This window comes from Balaenoptera musculus, chromosome 2, assembly GCF_009873245.2.
Source record: "Balaenoptera musculus isolate JJ_BM4_2016_0621 chromosome 2, mBalMus1.pri.v3, whole genome shotgun sequence".
Classification (NCBI taxonomy): Eukaryota; Metazoa; Chordata; class Mammalia; order Artiodactyla; family Balaenopteridae; genus Balaenoptera; species Balaenoptera musculus.
The window spans coordinates 150569811-150588164 of record NC_045786.1 but is presented as its reverse complement, the minus strand read 5'-3'; the positions used below and the strand labels follow the sequence as shown (position 1 = coordinate 150588164).

General features: G+C 39.2%; 1 protein-coding gene across 1 annotated transcript; it reads left to right on the top strand.

Annotated features, from left to right (window-relative positions):
- The first annotated feature begins 608 nt into the window (after nt 1-608).
- On the top strand, nt 609-18339 carry NOXRED1 (NADP dependent oxidoreductase domain containing 1). The gene is made up of 8 exons (XM_036843847.1): nt 609-652; nt 1461-1632; nt 2149-2320; nt 4026-4237; nt 8576-8756; nt 9320-9471; nt 10103-10325; nt 17936-18339. The coding sequence occupies exons 3-8, from the start codon at nt 2166-2168 to the stop codon at nt 18111-18113; spliced, it is 1101 nt and encodes a 366-aa protein (XP_036699742.1). The 5' UTR covers nt 609-652; nt 1461-1632; nt 2149-2165; the 3' UTR covers nt 18114-18339.
- The last annotated feature ends 15 nt before the right edge of the window (nt 18340-18354 follow it).

Sequence of the window (18354 nt, the reverse complement as noted above, 5' to 3'; positions counted from 1 at the left end):
GGCCTTTGTCACACAGCTGAACACACACCTGGCCCAGGAGTGTGAGAAGCTACAGGAGGATCCCAGGGAAGGTATAGCAGTTGCGGGCCCGACTGCTGCCCCATAGCCACAGCGCCGCCCACAGACAGCGAAAGCGCCCGCCCAGCCTCGCAAGCACAAATGGCTGCTGCACTTCCACCTCCAGATCCTGCACGGAAACCTCTCCTGTGGTGGCACACCCTAACTGGAAACAGACAGGGAAGGGAATGCTGGAAAATGTAGTTCAGCCTAGCCAGCTCGACGTGTTACAAAGCCACAAGCAGCAGATCCCCATTTTTGAGAATGCGTAAGTAAAGGTTGGGTCTAGAATCCACGCTTATACAAGTTAATGTGTGCTGCGTTGTCATGCTGGGCTGGAAGGTTTTGAGCGTCTCTTTCCTTCGGATCAGAAAACATCACTTGCAACATTCAGATGGCCTACCCACTGTTACGGTCTAAGGAAGGGTTTCTTAGACTTGAAAACTTGTCTGCTCTTCACTTCAAGTGCTGGAGACTTTGCTTTTAAAGAGATTGAGAGAGTGACCTAACAGCCCTCCTACAAAAGGGATTAGAGAAGCCAGATACTAAAGGTCACGTTTTGTATGATTCCATTCATGTGAAATAGCCAGAAAAGGTAATTCCACAGAGATAAAAAACAGATATGTGGTTGCTGGGGGCTGAGTGGGAGGGTGGGGAGGAAATGGGGAGTGACTGCTTATTGGGTAGAGCGTTTCCTTTGGTGGGAGTTGAAAATGTTTTGGAACTAGAGGTAGTGGGTGAACAACATTGAATATACTGAATTGTTCACTTTTTAATGGGTGTTTTGTGAATTTCACCTCAATAAAAAAATTTTTTTAATTTAAAAAGCAGGTTAGAGAGGAGTAGTTTTGAATTCTGATCTCAATTTTGCCATTGCTATAAAATAGATTAGAGTTTTGAATATTATTTTTCTCAGCTTTATTGAGGTATAATTGACAAATAAATATTGTATATATTTAAGTGATAACAATATAATGATTTGATATACACTGTGAAATTAGTACCACAGTCAAGTTAATTAATGTGTCCATCACCTCACAGTTACCTTTTTTGTGTGTGTGGTGAGAACACTTAAGACCTACTCTTAGCAAATTTCAAGGAGACAATACAGTATTCTTACCTATAGTCACCATGATGTACATTAGATCCCCAGAATTTATTTTATCTGTTGTTTTGTTTATTGTTTTATTTATTATTATTTATTCATTGATTTCTTGAACACAAAAAGAAGGGGTTTGAAAAATAACTCTTTGAGTAGTGCTAAGATCTGTATGATATTGCAGTCTGCAAGAAAAAAAAAAAACTAGAAGTCTAGAAACTTCTGTTGGGAAAAGGGGGATCCCATACTGCCCTGGTGTAGTACTCCAAGAAGTAGTGAAGGAATTCTTGCCCTCATGTTGCAGGTCTGGAAAACCTCTAAGTGGGGCTGGCCCCTTTAAGGCTCCAAGACTGAAGTAATCCGGTAGCTAAGGAGTCATAATGACAATCTTCTTGGGTGATTCTCCCTGAAAATGTAGTTCTTACCCTCCAGGACCAGAACCACTGAGGAGCAGAGCCATCTTCTCCGTTTGGTTGGTGAGAGATATATGTGGATGGGCTTGTACATCTCTGGCTTCATTTTCTAAAATCTAGATGTCCCCGCCCTAGACAAAGGACCGTGATATTTAGTTTGGGTTCTTTTCTACCCTGTGGGGAACACAGAGTTTAGTGAAAGGGGGGAATTTCTGTGAAATGTGGTCTAAGTGTTCAGTCCTATTTCTAAAACCTAGGAGAGAATGGAAGGGAGAAGAGTGCCTGTGAAACCCATTGCTGATGTAAATGCATCTGCTGAAAACTGTGCCTGGAGCCTATATGGATTTTGTCCAGGTTTTTCCTGAATTCAGTATTCCTGATTCACGGGTAGTCAGTGCTTAGGAATTCTCCAGGAGTCACACTCAGAGACGTGGATGAGAGCTGCCAGTTCAGAACTGGGAGGAGAGGTGCTGAAGCCACCGTCAGGAGAGCCTGAGACTTGGGCACACACACCCTCCTGCATAGACTCCTTCTTCTTCCCGGACAGGGAGCCGAGTTGGTTGGTATCTGTTGTTGCAGGAGATGCTGGTTTGGAGATGGACATGCTAGAGGACCTTGAGACACTGCAGTTTGAGTATGGGATTCAAGAGGAAGACCACAGCTGGCTGTATTTGCTGGGCCGTTCTCATGGGCTGATGACCAAGGCCTGTGCCCATGCAACCTTCTTCTGCAAGCTACTCCATAATTTGAGGTAAGCTGGGTCTCCAAGGTCAGACAGACGGAGAAGAATCTCACTGCAGAGAATCCAGATGACTTAAACTTTTTATATTGGAGAATAACTTTGGCAGGGCGAGTGTCTTCCTACCTTTTCCAACCCACACTCAAGTACTCCTGGTCTGAAAGCACCAGGGAAATGCACACCAGGGTCCCTTGGCTGTGTTTATGTAATAAAGCACGGATTAGTGGTGATTTCCTTTCGGTGAGTAGACATTAAATAATCCATTCATTCATTCGTTCATCCATCCATCCTATCATTCACTCCCTCATCAGGATGACCAGCTTGTCTGCCACAGCTACTAATCACTAGCCATTCCTTGGCTATTGGCTGAAAATGGGGTCATTTTTTTCTTTTGGGGCTGAGCTAACAGTGGAATGCTTCCTCACAAGAAAGCTTCCTGGGAATTTGGGGGTCCTTATGGCCGGATGACTTGCCTGGAAACAGGAATACTGATTTTCAAAGAAGCTCTCAGTCCAGTCCTGGCTTCTGACGCTTAAATAGGAGGTGTGTGAGAGCCAAGTACCTAGGACTAGGCTCCTGGATTCCGTAACTCTAGGTCACTCCTGGAGCATCTGTCCCCACCCCCCAACCCCTCAGTCTGCTTCTCAGTTTACTTTTCTCTGAAATTAGGTTAATTCCTAGATGGTGGGACCAGATCTGAATTAAACATGTTATAGATACAGCACATACCCGAGGAGGCAGACTACTCAAGAAGTTTGCTGACTGGCTGACTGATGCAGATGCGTAAACCTATTGGCTGCCTCCAAGATGAGTGACGAGAAACCAATATGGGAAACTTCCAGGAGGCATCTTCTATTTGCAAGGATCAGGCACAGAGAGAAAATGCTCTCCTTTTAACCAAAAGAGAAGCTTTAAATGGAATGGGGCTTGTGATGCTTACATGGAAACTCCAGAGCTTTAAGACTCCAATTTTCACAGAAATACAGAACAAATATAAGATTGCCATATAACAACATAAAAAATGCCTTATGTATTCAGAGGTCAGACTTTGTTCATCTTGGGTCAAGTGAACCTCCAGAAAGAGAGGCCTCAGGTCCTTGATCCTCAGTTTCTTAGGTCTGTTTTCCCTCATAAACCATTTACTTTTATAAATCATTACGTTTGGAAAAAAGCTAAGTTACGTGGTTTCCTGGGTTTGTGCAGAACTGAAATAGCAAACTAGAAAGAGGAGGTGTATAGTAGGAGAGGGGTGCACTCATCCTGATGGAGATGGAAATTGACAGCTGTCTGCACAGGAAACAGTGAAGGAACTGGCTCCCCATGTTCCAGGATAAGGTGTAATTATAATTAGGCTGTTCACAGTGATGGTCCTGAGTCAAAGAAATGGTTAAATAGTCAGACCTTGTGTTTAAGAAGGCAGGGAAATGCACGATACATATAACCAAAGAAATGTTCACTTAAGAATGTTTTAAACAAGTTCTGATCCTTTGAAAGGGGTGTGCTTTACTTCCTGGAAAATTCACTCAGGAGGAAACATTCCATTCCATCAGTGAAGCTGGATCAGTGGGACATAATTGGAATTCTTCTCTCTGAAGTACTTAAGGTGTCACAGCAGGCTGCATATGAGGAAGTTAAACCAGAGAATGTCAGAGGTTGACAGTCAAGAAGGACTAAGGGTCTGCGTTTACTTGGGTGTGTGTCTGTGTTCATTCTCCAGAGAATCATTCTCCAGAAAATCATTACAGGAGAAGCAAACTTCTAGATGTCCCTTGACTGGACTGCGTGAAGACACTCCTGATGACGATGAGTTAAAGGTGGGCATCATTGGAGGCGGCCACCTTGGGAAGCAGCTGGCTCATACACTGCTTCAGCTTGTCCCCATCCCAACTGACAGCCTGAGGATCTCCACTCGGAGGCCAGAGGCCCTGGGTGAGGAGCACTGCGCAGTAGAAGGGGGGCTTGGGTGTGCTCTTTAGGTGGTGACGAGGCCATTTTGAAAGGGTCCCTCAAAAAAGGAATCCTCGCATACAGCATGCCGAGTTCTCAGCTTGCTGGCCCTGAGAAAAGCCAGAAAGATGGTTTTTTAACTTGTTCCTTGAAGCAGCTTTCTTCTCCACCTAAATAGTTATATCCATCTCTCCTCCTTGTGCCCTTGGTGGCGAGGTATCTTTCTGGGTCTTTGATATAGAGAAGCTTTTCAAACAGAATTCAGATCTTCTAACTGGACCAGTTAGAGTCCGAGTGGTGTCTACCAGTTCCAAATATTTGGCCTTATTTTTTTAAAATAACATTTACTGAAAAATTTTTTTAAAGTTTTATAATGATTCCATTTATTAACTTATGGTGATAGAAATCAGAACAGTGGTTGCTTCTGGGGAGACTGAGAAGAGGCCCAAGGGAACTTTCTGGGGAGCTGGAAATATTCTGTATCTTGAGAGAGGTGTGAGTTACATAGGTGTATGCATTTGTCAAAATTGATCAAACTATTTACTTCAGATCTGTGTGTCGCATTGTATGTAAATTATACTTCAAAAAATTTTTAATGTAAAATAATATATGAATGTTATAGAAAATTTAGAAAACTACTCTATAGGGAAGTAAATAATAACTACCTATAATTCTTCTAACAGGGTTATCATTTCTTTCCCATTTTTTCCTCTCATTATATCAGATTATATCAGTAATTAACACTCTACAAAGCTTTTTGTATCCTGCTTTTTTCACTTAATGTATCATGAGCCTATTCTCATGTTATTTGACAGTCTTCAAACTCAGGATTTTAAGGTTGTATAGTATTCCTAAGTATGACTGTGTGATAATTTATGTAACTGTGCCTTATTTAGTAGGACTTCCTTGTACATAATTTAAAAAACAAAAGTACTAGGTCAAAGTACAGGTACAGCTTTATTAAGATATACTTTGTATATAATAAACTACACATTTAAAAAAAAATTTCTTCGTCAGGCCACAAGGCATGTGGGATCTTAGTTCCCCAACCAGGGATCGAACCAGTGCCCCTTGCATTGAAGTGCAGAGTCTTAACCACTGGACCACCGGGGAAGTCCTAAACTGCACATTTTAAAAGTGTACACAGGGACTTCCCCGGTGGTCCAGTGGTAAGGAATCCGCCTTCCAAAGCAGGGGACGCGGGTTCAATCCCTGGTCAGGGAACTAAGATCCCACGTGCTGCAGGGCAACTAAGCCCGTGTGCCACAACTGCTGAGCTCACGCGCCTCAATGAGAGAGCCTGCAAGCCACAAAGTACAGAGCCCACATGCTCTGGAGTCCGCGTGCCACAACTAGAGAGAGAAAATCCACGGCCACAATGAGAGAGAAGCCCAAGCACTGCAATGAAGAGCCCGCGCACGGCAACGAAAAAAAGATCCCTTATGCTGCAACTAAGACCCGACACAGCCAAAAAAAAAGTAAATAAAAAAAAAAAATAAATATTTTTTAAAAAAGTGTACAGGGACTTCCGTGGTGGTCCAGTGGGTAAGACTTAGCTCCCAATGCAGGGGTCCCAGGTTCAATCCCTGGTCGGGGAACTAGATCCCACATGCATGCCGCAATTAAGAAGTCCGCATGCTGCAACTAAGAAGCCTGCATGCCGCAACTAAAAGATCCTGCGTGCCGCAACTAAGGACCCAGCGCAGCCTAAATAAATAAATAAATATTTTAAAAATAAAAAAATTAAAGTGTACAGTTTGATGTTTTGTGACACATGTATACTCCTGTGAAACCATCAACGTAATCAAGGTAATGAATCTCTCTACCTCCCTTTAGAACCCACTCAGGAAACCACTGATCTGATTTTTTTTTTTTATTATTTATTTTATTTTTGGCTGCGTTGGGTCTTCGTTGCTGCACGCGGGCTTTCCCTAGTTGCAGAGAGCAGGGGCTACTCTTCGTTGTGGTACACGGGCTTCTCATTGCATTGGCTTCTCTTGTTGCGGAGCACAGGCTCTAGGCGCGCAGGCTTCAGTAGTTACGGTGTGCAGGCTCTAGAGCACAGGCTCAGTAGTTGTGGCACATGGGCTTAGTTGCTCCACGGCATGTGGGATCTTCCCAGACCAGGGTTCAAACCCGTGTCCCCTGCATTGGCAGGTGGACTCCCAACCACTGCGCCACCAGGGAAATCCCCACTGATCTGATTTCTGTCACTACTGATTAGTTTGCATTTTGTAGAATTTTGTATAAATGGAGTCATACAGTTTGTACTTTTTCTTTGGTCTGAATTCTTTTTTTAATTAATTTTTTTATTGAGGTATAGTTGATTTACAATGTTGTGTTAGTTTCAGATGTACAGCAAAGTGATTCAGTTATATATATTCAGTTATATGTATGTATATATATAGAATATATTATACAGAATATATTCTATATACATATATTCTTTTTCAGATTCTTTTCCCATATAGGTTATTACAAAATATTGAGTATAGTTCCCTGTGCTATACAGTAGGTCCTTATTGTTTATTTTATATATAGTAGTGTGTATATGTTACTCCCAAATTCCTAATTTATCCCTCCCCACAATGGTCTGAATTCTTTCACTCTGCATAATTATTTTGAGATATATCCGTGTTGTTTCATATATTGATATTCTTTTTATTTCTGAGTAGTGTTTTATAGCATGGATATTCCATAGTTCATCTATTCCTCTGTTGATGGACATTCAGGTTGTTTCCAGTTTGGGGCTATTACAAATAAAGCTATTATGAACATTTGTGTACAAATATTGGTGTGGAGAAATGCTTTAATTTTTCTTGAGTAAACATTTGGGAATGGGGTGGCTGGGTCATATGGTAGGTATATTTAATTTTTAAAGAAACTTGTAATGTATTTTTTCAAACTGACCTACAAAGGATGTTGTTCAGGTATAAACTTTCATCAACAGTGTGTAAGAATACCTATTTTACTCACGCTTGTCAATTCTGGGAATCTTTTTTTTTTAATCACCATTTTAATATGCCTTTACAATTTTTCTTATTTTAATATGTCTTTCACTGATCACTAGAAGAATTAAAATTTTTTATAGGCTTATTGCTATTTCATCATTTTTGAGTTCTTTTTTGTTCAATTTTTCTGTTGGATGCCTGTATGATTTTTCTTATTGATTTGTAAATGTTCCTTCTATATTAAGGAAACTAAAAAAATCTTAACCCTTCAAGGCAGATTTCTTAAATCTCATCAATAGGACCAGTATATATGACACTTCAATAAAATACATATATTCTTCTGGGAAGCAATATGTTTATTAATAATAAAATTACAGTTATAGAATATCACTGTATGTTGTATTAAGGAAGCAAGAATTCAAAATGCTCAGCATCAGCTTCTGTGCACTTTTGAGAACCACACATGGAAGAAGAGCAGATGTGCATGTTTTCTAAAGTTCTTCTTTGTCCTATGTATCTTCCTACCTGGAAGTACCTGAGTACTTAGATAACCTCAGCATCAACTTTATCACATACTTGTGGTGGTTAAGGGAAGAACTGACCTCTGCAATGTCTAACGTCCTGTTCTCCGATAACACTTAAAACATACTACCGTATGTGAGTTCACATTTTTACTTTTGAGGAACCAGATCACAATAAGTACAATTAAATGATTAACTACCAAGAAGTGCTTTTAGCAACTACATGAGTTTCTTTCTACATTTATAAATATCTTATTGACATTAAATTGTGTATACTTTACTGAAACTGTAAGCATATTTTTCCAAATTCCTCCCAGCCTCTGCCCTATACTCTTCCACTCTCTCAGTCTTTCCCACCATTTCAAGCCAGTTAAGCTGTTTTAACTTCGGCCCTGTCACAGAATTCTTGAAGCCTCAGTTTCCGCATCTATAATATAGGAATAATACTAGCCTCTGTCTCATAAGGTCCTTATGAGATTCCCTTAGATAACGTATGTACTTTGTGCATTATCTGGTACACGATGAATTCTGTAAATTGGAGAAGCCTTCATTCAGACTTTTTTTCTTCCTAAAAAAAAAAAAATCTGAAAAATTCTAGCATTTGGTCTAAAACATAAGATAAGGATGAATCATCTTACAATCTCAAGCACTGCTGCAGTGGCACCTGCTGCCATAGTCATGGGGTCAGGGCTTTGCTGCGTGGCTTTTAGAAGGCATGAGGGAATCTCTTCTGATTTATGTGGTGACAAGACTTGAGATCAAATAATTGTCATCCTCTCCCCACAGTTGATGTTGAGTTCAAAGTTCTTTGTACTGTGATCTTTCTGACTTCCTTTATTCCCTCCCAGATGAATTCAAGAAACTGGGAATCCAGTGCTTTTACCATAACTCTTCTCTGGTGGAGTGGGCCAGCGTGATATTCCTCTGCTGCCTGCCATCTCAGCTGTCTAATATCTGTGTAGAAATTCAAACCAGCCTTGGAAAAGCCTGCATTGTGTACAGCTTTGTAGCTGCCGTCCCACTACCCAGGTATCTTGTTAGGGTGAGCACAGGGTTGGCAGAACTGCTCTGTCTCCTCATCTCCACCCCCGCCCCGACCTCTTGGAGTTGGCCATTCCCAGTCATAAGGTGGAAGCAGCTTCATTGGCAGAAGGACCCAGCCAGCCTTTGAAATTGTGTCTTCCCCGCTTTTCCACTAACAGCACTTGTGGGTGGGACCTTTTCTTTGATGTGCAAATATTCAGAACTGCAGTAGAGCATTACTTCCAACTACTTGAAGCTGATTAGTGTTCCCCTTGTACACCACTCAACAGCATGAAAATTGATCTAGAGCATGTGTCAGATATTATTTTTGTACCTCGAGTATCTAGCTCAGTGCCTGGCTCGTGGTGACATTGAATAAGTGTTAAGTGGATGGGTGAACAATCCAGCTACGATGTAGTACCCCAGTGCCAACCCACACCTGCGTTTGCCTGTGAGCGGTGCTGTTCAGGGGACTACATTGTTGGGGCCAGATGTGAACTCAGTGGGTCACGTGGTGCTTTATTCCAGTCCGGGCCCTGTACTTCCTGCGTTGGTGGCTTTACTTTCAGGTTGAAACTCCTACTGAACCACACCAATGTCTTGCGGCCTCAGTATCTGTGTGTTGAAGATCTTGCCAGCATCTGGGGGGCCAATAAGGAAATCACAGCTGCTCTCCAAGACCCTGTGATTCTTCAGGCTACCTGTCCCTACAGTCCTGCTGGTAATGGCTCACGATATTTTTGGCACTTTTAAAAATTACCTTCCTCTTGGCCTGTTGCTATCTTATTAAATCCCTGAGTGTGTGTGTGTGTGTGTGTGCGCGTGCATGCGTGTGTGCTGAGGGTGTGTGTGTGTGTAAGTACAAGCTAGATACATTCTCAGCTATTTAGGTTTTACATGGGAATAGCTTTGGTGGCAAAAAGTAGCCTTTTTAGGGAAAGCTAAGAAGTGTGATTAATCGGACCCTTTAAGGATGAATTGGAAGCAACCAGAGGATAGAGCCTATTTAAACCAGAGGATGCAGTGTCTGGGACTAAATGGCTTTTCCTTACTGTAATCTTGCAGTTTGGCTTACTGGCAAGGACCGTTCTAGAGATTTCTAGAGATGCATTTGTCATCAGCAATGCCTATATTAACATATCTGTCTTTCTCTGGTAGGGTCAACACATGATGTGTTATAAAGGGCACACACAGGGCTCTTGGCCTGGAAAGGAAGAGCGCTTATCTTGAGGTTCATATAACCAAACTGTCTTGGACAGAAGGTGGCTGTTCACCGTCTGGGGTTTGTCCTAGGTTCCCTGCAAACCTTTTTGGTGGTACTAACTGGTATTTCCTTTCTCATTGATGTTTAGGGGGAATAATCCTCAATATCAAGTGGTTGGAGGGAGTGTTCTATGCAGCCATAAATGTCTGCACAGCAAAGGACATGCCCCACTCACAAGTGCTGCAGCTTCTGAATGAACTGTTCCTCTTCAAGCACTTTGAAGCCTGTGAGAAGGACAGAGTGTCTTTCCAAAAATTTCAAGCACAAGATTTTGTCAGCAAAGCCTATGCCAAGAACCTGTCTCGGAAAAGGTAAAGTATTAGACGAGTGGCCATTCTAACTTCTCCCACACTGTTTTCTTAGCAGATGCTTTTAATCTTTTTCCTTTCATGTTATCTTTAAAAATGTATAAAACGAATACATTCTTATAAAAAAAATCCAACTAGTGGAAAAATCCAACTAGTGGAAAAATCCTCCTTTGCCCCCCAAATCCCTTTTCATAGACTTTACCTCTGATGGTTTTTGTATTTTTGTCTTTCTACCTATGCATTTACAAACATATATTTATATTATCATTATAATGTATATGCATATCTGTATCTATATATACATTTTAGAAACATGGGGATTATACTTACTACATCATAGCTACCATTCTATGTTAGTACAATCATATCTATTTCATTTATGAGCACTGTGCAGGCATCCACTGGATACATTCTTTAGCTACATTTATTCATCCTATTTCCTCTTGATGGCAATGTAGTTCCCTCTGCCCCACATTTTGCACAAAGGGCTGCTTTGAACATTTCATCCTTAAACTTTGCACACTTGTACCAGTAGAATTTCTGGGTCAGAGGTTATATATAGTTTATGTTTGATAGGTATTCCTAAATTGCTTATTAAAAAAGTGATACTTATATTTCTACCAATAGTGTATGAGAGTGCCATTTCACTATAGCTTGATAACTATTAGATCATTCTTTTTAATCTTTAATAATCTAATAGGGAAAAATGGTTGCCCTTGTTACCAGTGACTTCCATGTCACTAAATTCACTGGACACTTTTAAATCCTTTTCTTCCTTGGCTATTGAACATGCCTTCCTTCTTGAAACAATCTTTTCTCTTAGCTTTCATGATACCCTCACATTCTCTTCATTTTCCTCCTGTCCCTCCGATCCCTCCTTTGCCAGCTCCTCTTCTGCCCCATCCTTAGATCTGGCAGTTTTCAGGGCTCTGTCCTAGGCCTTCTTTTCTTTTCATTCTACACTTTGTTCCTGGGTGATCTTTTCCACTTCAGGGACTTAGGTTACCATTACATGCTCCTTCGCAGAGTTGTTCAGGCCAGAACCTGGAAGTAATCCTTGATCTTCCCCCCCTCTTATCTTTTGTGTCCTAATTAATCACCAATGACTTGTGGTACACTTTCAGTTTGGGAATTTTCCTTCCCCCTTATCCTGGGATTCTCTTCGCCTCTCTCTTATGCTGGATCTCTTTTTCCTAGACCCCTCTTCCTCTGGCTTCATTTCCTTCTTCATTATGGTGGAATCTGTCCTCCTCCAGTAGCTTCCTTAGAAAAGCCTGCATAGGAAGTAATTTTTAGGGACTATGTCGGAAAATGTTTTTATTCTAACCTAATATTGAGAACATAGCCAGGTATAGAATCTAGGTTAGAGCAGAAGCAAGAACTACAATCCTTCAGCCTGTGGAAAGAAAACCACATTCACAGAAAGATAGACAAAATGAAAAGGCAGAGGACTTTGTACCAGATGAAGGAACAAGATAAAACCCCAGAAAAACAACTAAATGAAGTGCAGATAGGCAACCTTCCAGAAAAAGTATTCAGAATAATGATAGTGAAGATGATCCAGGACCTCGGAAAAAGAATGGAGGCAAAGATCGAGAAGATGCAAGATATGTTTAACAAAGACCTAGAAGAATTAAAGAACAAACAAACAGAGATGAACAATACAATAACTGAAATGAAAACTACACTAGAAGGAATCAATAGCAGAATAACTGAGATAGAAGAACGGATAAGTGACCTGGAAGACAGAATGGTGGAATTCACTGCTGTGGAACAGAATAAAGAAAAAAGAATGAAAAGAAATGAAGACAGCCTAATAGACCTCTGGGACAACATTAAACGCAACAACATTTGCATTATAGGGGTCCCAGAAGGAGAAGAGAGAGAGAAAGGACCAGAGAAAATATTTGAAGAGATTATAGTCGAAAACTTCCCTAACATGGGAAAGGAAATAGCCACCCAAGTCCAGGAAGCGCAGAGAGTCCCAGGCAGGATAAACCCAAGGAGAAACATGCCGAGACACATAGTAATCAAATTGACAAAAATTAAAGACAAAGAAAAATTACTGAAAGCAACAAGGGAAAAATGACAAATAACATACAAGGGAACTCCTCCCATAAGGTTAACAGCTGATTTCTCAGTAGGAACTCTACAAGCCAGAAGGGAGTGGCACGATATACTTAAAGTGATGAAAGGGAAGAACCTACAACCAAGATTACTCTACCCGGCAAGGATCTCATTCAGATTCGACAGAGAAATCAAAAGCTTTACAGACAAGCAAAAGCTAAGAGAATTCAGCACCACCAAACGAGCTCTACAACAAATGCTATAGGAACTTCTCTAAGTGGGAAACACAAGGGAAGAAAAGGACCTACAAAAACAAACCCATAACAATTAAGAAAATGGTAATAGGAACATACATATCGATAATTACCTTAAACGTGAATGGATTAAATGCTCCAACCAAAAGACACAAGCTTGCTGAATGGATGCAAAAACAAGACCCATATGTATGCTGTCAACAAGAGACCCACTTCAGACCTAGGGACACATACAGACTGAAAGTGAGGGGATGGAAAAAGATATTCCATGCAAATGGAAATCAAAAGAAAGCTGGAGTAGCAATACTCGTATCAGATAAAATAGACTTTATGTTACATAAAGAATGTAAAGAATGTTACAAGAGACAAGGAAGGACACTGCATAATGATCAAGGGATCAATCTGAGAAGAAGATATAACAATTATAAATATATATGCACCCAACATAGGAGCACCTCAATACATAAGGCAAATGCTAACAGCTATAAAAGAGGAAATCAACAGTAACACAGTAATAGTAGGGGACTTTAACACCTCACTTACACCAATGGATAGATCATCCAAACAGAAAATTAATAAGGAAACAGAAGCTTTAAATGAGACAATAGACCAGATAGATTTAATTGATATTTATAGGACATTCCATCCAAAAACAACAGATTACACTTTCTTCTCAAGTGCACACGGAACGTTCTCCAGGATTGATCACATCTTGGGTCACAAATCAAGCCTCAGTAAATTTAAGAAAATTGAAATCATATCAAGCATCTTTTCCCACCACAATGCTGTGAGATTAGAAATCCATTACTGGGAAAAAAACGTAAAAAACACAAACACATGGAGGCTAAACAACACGTTACTAAATAACCAAGAGATCACTGAAGAAATCAAAAAACACCTAGAGACAAATTACAATGAAAACATGATGATCCAAAACCAATGGGATGCAGCAAAAGCAGTTCTAAGAGGGAAGTTTATAGCAGTACAAGCCTACCTGAAGAAACAAGAAAAATCTCAAATAAACAATCTAACCTTACACCTAAAGGAACTAGAGAAAGAAGAAAAAACCCAAAGTTAGCAGAAGGAAAGAAATCATAAAGATCAGAGCAGAAATAAATGAAATAGAAACAAAGAAAACAATAGCAAAGATCAATAAAACGAAAAGCTGGTTCTTTGAGAAGATAAAATTGATAAACCTTTAGCCAGACTCATCAAAAGAAGAGGGAAAGGACTCATATCAATAAAATTAGAAATGAAAAAGGAGAAGTTACAACAGACACCACAGAAATACAAAGCAACAAGGATGTCCACTCTTGCCACTATTATCCAACATAGTTTTGGAAGTCCTAGCCACGGCAATCAGAAGAAAAATAAAAGGAATACAAATTGGAAAAGAAGAAGTAAAACTGTCACTGTTTGTAGATGACATGATACTATACATAGAGAATCCTTAAGATGCCACCAGAAAACTACTAGAGCTAATCAATGAATTTGGTAAAGTTGCAGGATACAAAATAAATGCACAGAAATCTCTTGCATTCCTATACACGAACAACAAAAGATCAGAAAGAGAAATTAAGGAAACAATCCCATTCACCATTGCAACAAAAAGAATTAAAAAAAAAAAAAAAGAATCTAGGTTAGAAACAGTTTTCCCTCAGAATTTTGAAGGCATTGCTCCATCATCTTTCAGCTTTTAAACTGCTGTTGAGAGGTACAGTGCCCTTCTAATTCTTAAATTCATGCTTGGTCTGAAATCTGTTCCTTTTCTCTCTGGAAGCTTATAGTATCTTTTGACTTCAGTATCCTGAAATTTTATTATGCGTCATGATGTGGATCTATTTTAATGCACTGTGTTGGGCAGTTGGTGGGCCTCTCCTTTTTTTCCCCTTAACTTAAAAAGAAAAAGATTGTAAAATATGTACACAGAAAAGTACCTATACCATAAATTCATAAATATACAGTTTAATGAATTATTGTAAAGCAAATATCCATGTAATTGCCACCCATAAAAGAAACAGAACAGTCAATGGTCCTTCTCAATCTGCATGTCAAGTTCTCCAATTTTCTCCTATTATGTCCTTGATAATTTCCTGCCCTTCCCTCTGTTTTCTCTGTTCTCTCTTCTGAATATTTTATTAGCCAAACGTTGGACCTCCTGGGCTGATCTTCTGATTTTCTTTAGCTCTCCTATTTTCAGTATCTTTGCCTTTTTGTTCTGCTTTCTGAGAGATTTCCTCAACTATCCTGTTTTTACTATTATATTTAGAACATATTTTCATTTTGCTATATTTTGACTTTCAAAGATTTTTTTAGTCTCCAAATATTCCTTTTTTATGTAGCATCCTGTTGTCATTTCCCTATGCAATACCATCTCTTATCCCTTTGAGAATGTAAATGATAGAGTTTTTTTCTTCTCTGAGGAGTCTTTCCTTCAGGATTTTTTTGACCATTTATTTTGGTCTCTATCATTCATTTTAGAGGCTTTCTTCAAGTATATGGAGAACCTTGATTGTTTGCTCATATTTTTTAAAAAATAAATTTATTTATTTATTTATTTTGGCTGCGTTGGGCCTTCTTTGCTGCGCATGGGCTCTCTCTAGTTGTGGCGAGTGGGGGCTACTCTTCGTTGCAGTGCAGGGCTTCTCACTGTGGTGGCTTCTCATTGCGGAGCACAGGCTCTAGGCGCGCGGGTTTAGTAGTTGTGGCTCACGGACTCTAGAGCACAGGCTCAGTTATTGTGGTGCACGGGCTTAGTTGCTCTGTGGCATGTGGAATCTTCCCAGATAAGGGCTTGAACCCATGTCCCCTGCACTGGCAGGCAGATTCTTAACCACTGTGCCACCAGGGAAGTCCTGTCTGCTCATATTTAACATCCTGGTTACTAAAAAGTTGCTTGGAAACTCTGTGTTTGCTACTGTGGTCTTTAATACAGAGTGATTTGATCAGCTTTTTCCTTGGGAAACCCTGAATACTGGTATCTTTAAGTCTTTGGGACCCAACTTGGGGAAAGAAAGCTGCACATGTGTAGGGAGAGGGGCGGTCTTATCATTCAGAATATATTTTTTCACTTTATTTCTCCCCTTTTCAGCATATCCTTGCCACTCAAACTGCCTGGTAGCCATGCCATCATCTGGGAGTTTGTTTAGAAATGCGGATTATGGGTCCCCACCCCAGATGTATGTAATCAGAATCTGCCTTTTTACAAGCTCCCAAGTGATATGTCCATTAAAGTTGGAAAAGTGCTGCTCTATGGTCTTTTTCATCAGATGACCTGTTAGAATGGGAGGCATGGCATATTAATATTTCTACTATGATTGTAGTTTCTCAAATTCTCTTTATATTTCTAACCTTTGTTTTATAAAGTTTGAAGCCATATCATCTGATGAACAGAAGTTTGTACTTCTTACATCTTCTTGGTAGATTATACTTTTTAATTCTATCCCCCCCTTTTAAAAAACTTTTTAGATAATTTTGATTCACATGCAGTTATTAAGAAATAATACAAAGAAATCCCATGTACCCATTTATCCAGTTTCTCCCAATGGAACAAACCATAGTACAATATCTATACACAGATATTGTAAAACTATAGTACAATACCATGACCAGGATATTGACACTGATACAGTCAAGATACAGAACAATTCTATAACTAGGGATCCTTCATCTTGATCCTTCCTCCCCAACTTGGCAACCATTGAGCTGTTCTCCATTTCTATGATTTTGTCACTTCAAGAATATTATATGAAAGGAATCATATATTATGCAACCTTTGGGGATTCGCCTTTTTCATTTAGCATAATTCTCTGGAGATTCATCCAAGTTGCTGTGTGTATCAATAACTTATTCCTTTTTTATTGCTGAGTAGTTTTCATGGCATGTATGTTTTCATGGCATGTATGTACCATAGTTTGTTTAATCATTCACCTGTTGAAGGACATCTAGGATGTTTCCAGTTTTTGGCTATTACGAATAAAGATGCTTTGAACATTCATGTACAGGTTTTTGTGTAAACATAAGTTTTAATTTCTCTGGGACAAATGCTCAGGGGTGCAATGACTGGTTGCATGTTTATTTTTTTAAGACACTGCCAAACTGTTTTTCAAAGTTGTTATATCCTTTTACATCATTAGCAATGTATGATTCAGTTTCTCTTTATCCTCACCAGCCTTTGGTGTTGTCACTAATTTTTGTTTTACCATTACATCTATAGATCAATTTGTGGAGAGTTGACATCTTTATAATGTTAAGTTTTCCCATCCATGTACACAGTATATCTCTCCATTTATTTATATCTTCTTTATTTCATCAGCATTTCGTAGTTTTCAGTATACAAGTCCTGTACATGTTTTGTTAGATTTACACCTAAGTATTCTATTTTGTGTGTGTGAAAGGAACTGCATTTTTAGGTTTTTTTTGCCCAAGTGTTCATTGCTAATATATATAAATAAAATTTATTTTATGTTTATTTTATATCCTATGACCTTGCTGAATTCATTTATTAGTTCTAGGAGTTTTTTTTTTTTTTTTTTTAGATTCCTTTGGATTTTCTACATGGACAATCATGTCATCTATATACAGCAACAGTTTCAGTTCTCCCTTTCCAATCTGTGTGCCTTTTATTTCCTTTTCTTGCGTTATTGCACTGGCTACAACTTCTAGTGGTATGTTGAATGTGTGGTGAGAGCAGATATCCTTGCCTTACTCCTGATTTTTTTAATACTATAAAACCCTATGTCTTAAAAAAAAAAAAACAAAAAAAAAACAAAAAAAAAAACCTATGTCTTAATACTTTTTAAGTTGAATTCCACTACAGACTAATATTTAACATTGCCCCATTTTATTTGCATGTTAACTCCTACTTCTTTCCCTATACAGTTGAAGAGAGTATCTTTTTTTTTTTTTTGAAGAGGACATTGTAAAAGAAATGAGGTCTCTTCCATTCCTAATGTCCATGATCCTCTTATGTATTTTCTTTCTAAATTCAAGGAAAATATACTGAAAAGGATGTTGATTTTATTGTCATAATCATTCTCTAATTATGAATTCCTCCCCAAATGCACTTAGAGAATTGTAAGTGTGAAAACTCATAAGTACAATTAAGTCCACGTGTTGAATAAACCCAGATGAATTTTTAATTTAACTAAGAATTTTAATTAGTTTGATATAGAAAATGAAGAACCTTATTTCCAAGTAGAGGAGAACTTTCTTTAAAGGAAATGTTTAACAGCAAAATCAGATGTATTAAACAGACATAAAAAAGTAACACTATTTTTTTCCCTACCCCAGGCCTTTCCCCTGGTTTGATCTGACTGCTGTGCAACTCAAGGAAACTCCCTTTAGCCAGTATCTCTCACACAGCACTACTTTTCAGGACAACCTTACCCATCTATACTGTGATTCATTTGGCATCACCCTAACCAAAGAACAAGAGCCAGAGGTTTCCACGGGTTCTTCATCCCAATAAGAGAAGATACCTCAGGAATCAGGATTTTTTTCTCCCTCTACAGTGGTAGTGCCCTGATTATCATAATTGACAGTGGAAGTCATGTGACTGAATGGTGCTTGCCATATGCTAGGCAGTAAGGAATTAGAAAATTGTACTGATGGCTCTTTAAAAACTAGAATAAAACAAGAGGTTCTTTACATCAGTATATTTGGGTGTGTCTGGCTTTTGGAAGCAACTGAATGAAACCACATAACCTGAC

Excerpts from the sequence above, each read along its gene's own strand:
- NOXRED1 (XM_036843847.1), top strand. The coding sequence starts at position 2,166 with ATGGACATGCTAGAGGACCTTGAGACACTGCAGTTTGAGTATGGGATT. Across the intron at positions 2,321-4,025 it reads AAGCTACTCCATAATTTGAG|AGAATCATTCTCCAGAAAAT; the intron begins GTAAGCTGGGTC and ends TTCATTCTCCAG. Across the intron at positions 9,472-10,102 it reads CTGTCCCTACAGTCCTGCTG|GGGGAATAATCCTCAATATC; the intron begins GTAATGGCTCAC and ends ATTGATGTTTAG.